The sequence below is a fragment of the Cynoglossus semilaevis genome, chromosome 15 (genome assembly GCF_000523025.1).
Source record: "Cynoglossus semilaevis isolate Cse_v1.0 chromosome 15, Cse_v1.0, whole genome shotgun sequence".
Classification (NCBI taxonomy): Eukaryota; Metazoa; Chordata; class Actinopteri; order Pleuronectiformes; family Cynoglossidae; genus Cynoglossus; species Cynoglossus semilaevis.
Genome location: NC_024321.1, coordinates 12196600 through 12205501, shown reverse-complemented (window position 1 = coordinate 12205501; position 8902 = coordinate 12196600). Strand labels below are relative to the sequence as shown.

The following is an 8902-nucleotide window of genomic DNA, read 5'->3' as shown; positions in this document are numbered from 1 at the left end:
GCGTGAATGTAGTCGTAAAGTTCCCAGATCTGTAGCTCACGCATCTAAATGGGACGTGAATAAGGTTTTGTCACAGTGCTGTTGGAGGTGTACACCCACACAGATCAGTGGCTCCTCAGTGCTATATGTCAGCATTATGTTTTCTCTTTATCCCTCCATTATCACACAGTAAATAACTATTAACTATTCCAAAGCCTAAGAGAAATCTTCTAGACTGTAACATCCAAAGTTAGAAACTCTGGAAGATTCAAACTATGAATTCACCAAAAACTACAACAACACCTCTCTGCCCTAGTTGGTCAAAGAAGCAGCAGGAAAGAGATCAATACTCTTCAAAGACAATGACAGGTCAGCTGTCATGTACTGTGTATTGATCCTGTCATTATTGGAGAGAAAGTTATGGTTGGAACATCCATGATTGTTATGTCTGATTATTTCACGTCATTATGGAGTAAAACAAATAATTGGACACGTACATTGATTTAAACCAGACACTAAGCCTGAGCGGATGAAAACTGTTGTTACAAGATTCTCCTGTTAGTATTTCTTATGACTAGCCTATATGTAGGTTGTAAAAATCTCTTTCATTTGCAGTCATGTCAAAAATGTTCCACTGTGTTAAAGGTCTCTGGCCCAGAATGTCCAGAATGGACGCTCTTTCTGTTTCCTGTTGTTATAAAGCACAGAGTTGTGCACAGCTGAAAACTCATCCGTGGATAATTTCATACCGACGAGAGGAAACACATCAGTCTGGCATTCCATGAACGTACGAACAGTATATCCAGCCCTGCATACCTATGCATTACAATATGCTGTTCTACCATGAGCATAGTCTGTCTGTCCTGAATTCTTTTGTTCACCATTACAGGACATACAACTGATTTTTAATCAGTTTTCTAAATCTTTAGATTAGATTATATAAGTAATACTGCAGTCAGTATTAAGACAAACATATGTTGCTCAGACATGACTGAAATGTGGTGCCTTACTCTACTTTCCTAATCCTTTTGCAAAGCAAACAATGACTCTACTGTGACAGACAAAATTGACCAGTTGGCTCAAGCTGTATTTCTTAAAAACTTGACAAAACTCACATTTTGTTGTTTTTTTTTATTTCATAAACCACATTTTAAAAGATGTATATTTTAATGACTTACCATAAAGTTCTGTTAAACTACGCTAACCTGCTAAACATCCCCACTTTTTTCTTTTGTTTTAAATGGCAGCTGGCTGACCTCTAGTTGCACTGGTAAACATAATCACGTTCAATTAATAGAGTATACTAATGTTATTACTGTCATCACTTTTTGTCTCAAACAGCGGTTCCTAAACTTTCCTGGAGAGCATAGAGAGTATTGTTAAGCTCCCTCACAACAAATTCACAGCTTTTGCTTTAAAACTCCACTGAAGATTGTAGTCACTATCAAACCTTATTCTCAGTGTGTAAAGGGAATATGTACATAACACATTTTCTAATGTGGAACAAAGAGAGAAAACATTGCGACTTAACTTAAATTTGCCTTTCTGCAACCCGTGGCAACAGCTTAGCACTCACCCCGCCCCCTACTTTGAGAATCATTGCTCTAAAATAAGTGGTTGAAAATTTAATTTCCAACCACTTATCCCACATGGGTCACATGGGAATTGACATTACTTTTTCTCTGATTTTGTGAAGCCTCCGTAAGATGGTGAATCCAAAAGCCATGTCCTTGCTGTGATGCTGTTTGAAAGCTAATCTGGTCGTGTTCACAGGACTTGTTCGTCAAACAGCGATAAGTAAAGACCTGAGATCAATATCATATTTGCATTCTTATCTTGATGGAGGAATATCAGCCTTTGAGTCTGTATTGGTTCAGACAGCCGTGTCAGAATGGTAATTAGACTCAAGGGACGTGTCATTTGAGGATGCTGGATAATATGAAACTGTTTTCGACAGACGTTCTGATTGAACCACTGTCTGCTGTTAAAATGAGATGGAGTGAGCTAGGGAGTAGACGTGCTGTCTGTCTAACAGGTACAGTAATGGTCCACAGAGTCTGTCTCCTGTCTCTTGATCCAGATCAACCAGAAGGAGTCTAAAAAGAAGACTTTCAAATTGTTGTAAAACTGTCAGACTAAGAATCAGTGGCTAGGATATGTATTAGTCACTAGGTGGCAGCATTACAGCTCATTTGATCAATCTAGATTGATAATCAGGGGGTTGTATGAAGAATGCTGGTGCCTGCTACTGTTACAGTGGTTTGTACAGCTAAATACATAAATATTACAAGGCACTCAATAGCATTTCAATTTTTTGGGGGTGAGGGGCAGGGTTTTAACCCATCACCTAACTTCCTTAACTACCAGGCCACTACTGCCTCGCTGTATCGGTATTGGTTAATATCCAAATCGTAAATTAAATGTTTGGACAATATCAGTATATTGGATATCGGCAGAAAGTTAATATCGGATATCTCTAATTATTACCCAATTATCTGGGGAAATAAAATCTACAATTTGCCTGGAAATTATAAAGAAATACCAAAAGCAATGCTAATTAGCGCTACAATACTGTGATGACACCATAGTAAAAATAATGTTAGATGAAAATAATGTAATCTTGTAAAACTTGTCAAATGCCACAGCTGGTATGTTGACATGTTGGTTACATAATTTCTGGTTCACATGTCTCTGTTTTTTTTCTCTTCATGTGAAGTATTAATGTGCCAACATTCATTAACATCGTACATGTCATAGAAACCGGCAGTGATGAAGCACCACTGCAGCAGGATTCTAAGTGCTGCTCATGTTAAATGCATACTGGTTAATGCTGCAGAGCTGTGACTGATTTGATACTTTGCTATGGTAAGGAAAACAAATCAATACCACAAAAGCTCCATTTGAAGGTTTAAAGATACAAGGGAGAAATACTTCTCCGAACCCCTAAATCTGCAGCCTGTGGTCAAAGTCAGGCTCGGGAGCCTTCAACACTCCATGGTGACAGATTAGCATTACTGTGAATCAATACACAAACAAGACGAGTCCATCTTTCCTTGAAGCTGCTGACAGCTCTCACTCAAAACACAGCAGTCATTCATTTCCTGTTTTTCCATCCGCAACCTTCCATCAATATTTAAGGAATTCCGGAGCGAGGAACGAGACCGTTGAAAGCATGGGACATGATGCATCATTCTCCTTTTTCATTTATTCCTCACGCCACCTCCTCTTTCATCTGACCTCCCTACCTGTTCCCTCCGATCTTCCTCTCCTCTTCCTACGTGTGCTTCTCCTCCCACCATTCCATCTCTATTCCTGCTTTCATTTCAATTAATCTCCTGCTTTTCCAATTCCTCCCTCATGTCCTGCCTTCTGCCTTGTCTTCCTCATTGGATTAATTCCATTGGATGCCTCCATCTTCACCTTCTCCCTAATCCTCTCGGTGACCTCTATTTTTAATCACGCTCCTATCATTTTAATTACTCTTCTCCTTGTCACCTGTGGCCTCTCTGATTTCCTCCTGTCGCTGCCTTTTCTTTTTGGAATTGTTCTACGCCCAATTTTCACCATCAGATCTGTTCAATCTTTCTGTCTTTTGTGCTGGAGACAGTAATTACCAAATACCTGCAACTGTGACAATAGTTGCAGTGTTACTGATGCTCACTTTCTATGAGTGATGTAGTTTTCTTATATTCCTTTCTTTATCAGCTGCAATCTCACAGAAGTAGTGGGAGATCTCTCATTTTCATTCACTAGCTCGGCTATGAAACCAAAGGTAAACCTTGACAGCAGGATTTCTAAAGAGATAACTCTTTGTTTATGTTAGAAAGTTAGCTGCTCCAAACCTCATGGCGTCTGTGTTCTCGTTAGACCTGTGCACCTTTAGGTTGCTGTCTGTAAAAATAAACAGGATTCAGATTGGACTGGACCATTTGTGAAATATCCAAATCTGTGTTGGGGTTGTGCTGAATTCCAGGAAAGGACTCTTCATGTTTGCAGTGATTAAAATCTCCCAGGATATAAACTGTGGCTCCCATAGTGGGCTGTTATGATTGTGGACACAGTCAGCAATTTGAGCTGCTGCCTCCCTGATGGGGGCACATACACAGCACAGATAACAATGCCTCCAAACTCCCTCGGGAGATGAACAGGGTCTTAAAGAGAGGCAAAGTAGTTGAATGTCGGGGTGGCCCACAGATTGTCTTACAGTAAAGCTCCTGCACCAGTCATTACTCATATACATTGACTCGTCCCTGAAGTCTCATTCCTGTCTTTGTGGGTAAGAGAAAAACTACCCAGCATAATCAGGGAGTTGGAAACATCTGCATGGAGGCAGGTTTCTGTAAACAACAGCAGACCTGCCTTGAGGTACTCATAACATGCCCTCATATAGGTGTGAAACTTGTTTTTTCTTCTTCAACAGAGGTCTGTTACCTCTGCGTACCAAGGAGACGTTGGTCGATCCCATCTTGTGAGTCATTAGTATTCTTATTACCATCTGAAAGTCGCCATCATAGAGCCATCCAACACCATACGTTGTTGTCTCGCAACCGTTTTTGAGCCACGGCATTAATTTTCCGTTAGAGAAATTCTACAGCTCAGCACCAAACAAAAATGTCACAAAAGGTATATGTAATGAAGTACAATGATCTTCTGGTTTCTATTGACTCACAATTAATCTACTTAGTGTGAAACATGGACCTGTTTAGTTGACAACCTTGCTTATATACTCACAGGAATTGAAGAAAGACAAACGAAGAAGAAGAATATTTTGTCAGGAATTTCTATTACTATGGCATTGACATCCTAACAAAAAATATATGCAGTAACAAATAACAGTTTTCAGACCAATTAAGTGAAACTGCATAATAGTCTACATCTACAGTACCCCCGTATATAACACAAATACTAATTTGCTATGGCACAATGGTTGGGAACCACTGCCCTTCATCATACTGGTGAACTGTAAGGTTGGTAAATTGAATCGCACGAGAATAAAAGAGAATGGTAAATGAAGTTTAGGGATGATGATTATGAGTGTGAGTGCCTGTGATTGACCGTGCCCAAGAGGAACCCTTTGATTCTGATGGAACACATTTTTAATTGGTGTTGTCGTTAAATTCAACAGCTCTGCTGCTGAAGCACAGCAGCACTTGTTAAGAGATGATAAAGATGTAGGTTTGCTGTAATCTTTGGCAATTATCGTGTCAATAATCTGACAAACATGTACACAGCAATTAATGCAATTATCCTGATTGAGTCTGCTTTGACTACATAATTATTAGTGTCAGAAAGACCGGTATCTTCTTTTTAAAAGCACCACAGCTCAGGTAGAAATAACGAAATCTGAAAGGAATTTCACACAATAAACAAATAGCAAAGTAATATTAAACACTTTCTTATCTGGTTTATGGAATCAGGAAATTGTTAGACAAATATCAGTTATCCTTTCTTGACATCAAATGTAGCTCATGACATGACAGGGACAGAAAGATGGAAAGTATTCTCTTAAAATCCTCCCACTTCCTGTATGGGATTTCAACTCTAAATGACACAAGGATTTTATTTGACATTTATTTTCATCTGAACAGGATCAGAACTCAGGACGTGGCGATGTCGACTAGGGTAATTTGGAGTGGCATGCAAGCCTCTGCATGAAGAATTGTTTGGATGACTTTGGATGTTTCCAGGCAAAGGCAGGATGGAGTCAAACACTGAGTTAGTTCAAGTGGAACTTCTGTTGGAGTGGCTGGATGCATGAGTGGGTAGACTGACAAGTGAACAGAGACAGTAACTCTGGCACTGACTACAGAACAGTGTTAGTGTGAATTTGAGGAAAGCTGGCACTGGTGTAGATATTAAATTACTCTGGCAGTCAGTCAATCCTGATCACATGCTGACTGACTGCTCACTCCCAGTACAGCTGAAACTCTGCCAAACCCTAAAATTAGACTCAGGTCTAACATAGAAAAATGATTCAACTGCTGCTGTGGTTTTTAGGACTGTTTTATGTAGCAGTGAAGACATGTCAACCCTCTCTATGAAAGACAAAAATGGTCATAGCCTTTGTCCTCACCTCTTTAGCAAAGAAGCTCATCTTTGACCCTGACGTTCAGACTCTGTGATACTTTGTAATAAGTGTGTCGTTTGTTGTGTGCACTGCAACCTCATCACCACTGATTTGCCAAAATGTTAATTAAAACAAAAGAAAAAAACATTCCATTTCCTCCAAAGGTTAATGTGTGAGGAGTATCCGTTTCCCTTATTGAAAAATCGGAAATGCAGTCCAACATGTGGATACAAAATATAGATCCAAAAGAAGTAAATACATTATTTTACTTCCAGCATAACCACAGACTGTTTAGTCCAAAAGAAAATAATATATTATTATAATGGGGCTTCAAGATACGAGCTACCCAAAATACCTGTTTTTATGAATAAGCAACTATTGCAATATTTTACTCGTGATACAAGGAAACACAGAGTTACGAATGTACGAGCTACCTCCATTTTTCCACTCGACACCCCCTCCCCCCCCCCCCCCCCCCCCCCCTCTCTCTCTCTTTAGTTACTTAGCCTTTTGGGGAATTGAACCTCTCACCTTGTCAGTTACTCCCACCTCCCTGCCCATTAACATCTGGCTCCAGCTGAAGCAGAAGGACTGAAAGTGTTGGGAATAGTCACAAAGGCCAAGCACAGTAATAAAGACAGAACTGCGGACTAATCCGTAATGACTGGTGGTTAACAAGTCCCTGCTCTCTGCTCTCTGAGCCACAGCTCTTTCCTAACTTGCCTTCTGTGACGCACCACAGACAATGAGTCGTCAAGCAGAATATTAACGACGGAGCGCTGTGGTAATGAAGACAGAGTCCGCTGCTGATAAAAACTGAACATCGCCACGGAATTTAGCAGGAGGAGCAAGGTGCTGTTAAAACGGAGGTACGGGCTTCAATAAAGAGCTCCTATAGAAACGCACCAATCAATTACAGCAGCAGCCCTAATGAGACAGACAGACAGGCACACAGAGGCCGCATTAAAACGTAACACAGGAGCTGCACAATTCTTTTATTGCAGTGCAGCAAATGCTGAAGGTGAGTGTAATGAGTGTAAAATGCACCTGAAGCAGAATAAATGTAAAGGGCAAAAGGGTGACAGGGAAAAGAAGGGAGATGTATTTACTTTACGTTTTATACATTACTTATGTTCTCCCTTGTCTCTATTTGCTGCCTGAATGCCATGTAATTCAACAGGTAAACTACTGTGGATTTACGGGTCAGTAACAAGAAGGTAAATCGCATGGTAGCTGCAGAATAACCCAGAATAATCATGATCGGAACAGAACATGACTATTCATGACTAAACTAGATAAGTCAGGATCATTCTAAATTTGACGATAAAAGTATTTTCTGTATATTTCCTGAACAGAAAGATAGGTTTGAGCAGCATTAAACACCTTTTTGTATTTGTGGCTAATCCAAATCAGAGAGGCAGGTTTGATGCATCTAAACTAAAATTTAATGACGACTTCTGATTTTTATAGTTTTATCTGACAAAGTGGAAGTCGAGTCGACGAGTAATTTATGGCATCAACACAATGATAGAGTAGGAACAACACCGACACACACGTCCAGCAGTAAGCATGTAAATGACCCAATTAATGAAGCGCTTATGACCAATGGTTAGGTCGATGACAAAGTACCAGTGCTTTCTATTGATGCCCTAGCAAACACACAAACACATACTCAACGTGCGTATAAACTGTTGGACAATGGACACTTCTATCTCAGATGTAATTGACAGTTAATGGTAAAAATGAGCAATCCTGAAATACTGCAGCAGTAGGTAATACACAGGGGCCTAAATCCGTACCTTTGAACGAGATACTTTGTGACTTCCGTGTTGAAATAACAAATTTATTAAATGTATTAAAAGTAAAGTGTTTCCTGTTAGACAACAACAAAGGGGCAACAGCTACATGAACGGAGCAAAGGGATATTCAAATATTGATGTGATTGATTGCCATCATTTGATGAGATCAGACCGTTAAGCCTCCAGCTTTCATTGTTAAAAGGACACAAACTAAGCTCCTCACTCACTCAACACATAAAAACTAACACACATTTAATACTGGTATTTACTGCTCCCCTGGCTGCTCTACCAGGTAGTAGTAAACACCTGTTTATGTGCCAGAGCAGCAGAAGAGCAGAGGTATTACTGCGTGTGTAGACCCTCCTTCCCCCGACGTTGGAGCCATACAGTTTTTGCAACGCTGAGGTATTAAAGACCCCTGCCCCACAGAGACAACTACGTCAAACCCAGGGGTCAACACACACAAGAAAATACAAAAGACAAAAGATCTCAACACAACTGTACATCTCAACACAATTTATTTATTTTCCATTTCTTCAAAACTTGCAGTTGACCCCCTAAGATACAACCTTCCCAGAATACAGGTATTCCATGTGCTTGCAAGTCTGTAAGTGTTGCTTAATTTTTAATTGTGTTTTAGTTAATTGTTAATTGTTTTTTAAGTTATTTTTAATGGGAAAAATTTGATCTAAATACGAGTGGATCGAGACACAAGTGCTGTTGTGGAACAGATTAAACTCATATCTCAGGGATCCACTGTAATTAATACACAATATAAAACATTAAGTGTCAATAATAACTGGCCTCTTTACTGTCTTTAGGAAATGCCTTTGTGGTGAGTCTGGCCCTCGCTGACCTCGTGGTGGCCATCTATCCCTACCCTTTGGTCTTGACTGCCATCTTCCACGACGGCTGGATCGCCGGGTACATGCACTGTCAGATCAGCGGCTTCCTCATGGGCCTCAGCGTCATCGGCTCGATCTTCAACATCACAGGCATCGCCATCAACCGCTACTGCTACATCTGCCACAGCCCCAAGGACGACAAGCTCTTCTCC

At 40.2% G+C, this 8902-nt stretch overlaps 1 protein-coding gene across 1 annotated transcript in view; it reads left to right on the top strand.

Annotated features, from left to right (window-relative positions):
- Window positions 1-8902, top strand: part of mtnr1al (melatonin receptor type 1A like) — a 12359-nt gene that overhangs the window by 2106 nt on the left and 1351 nt on the right. The window contains exon 2 of the mRNA XM_008327191.2: window positions 8667-8866. Coding sequence (XP_008325413.1) covers window positions 8667-8866 — 200 coding nt within the window. The remainder of the gene's footprint in view (window positions 1-8666; window positions 8867-8902) is intronic.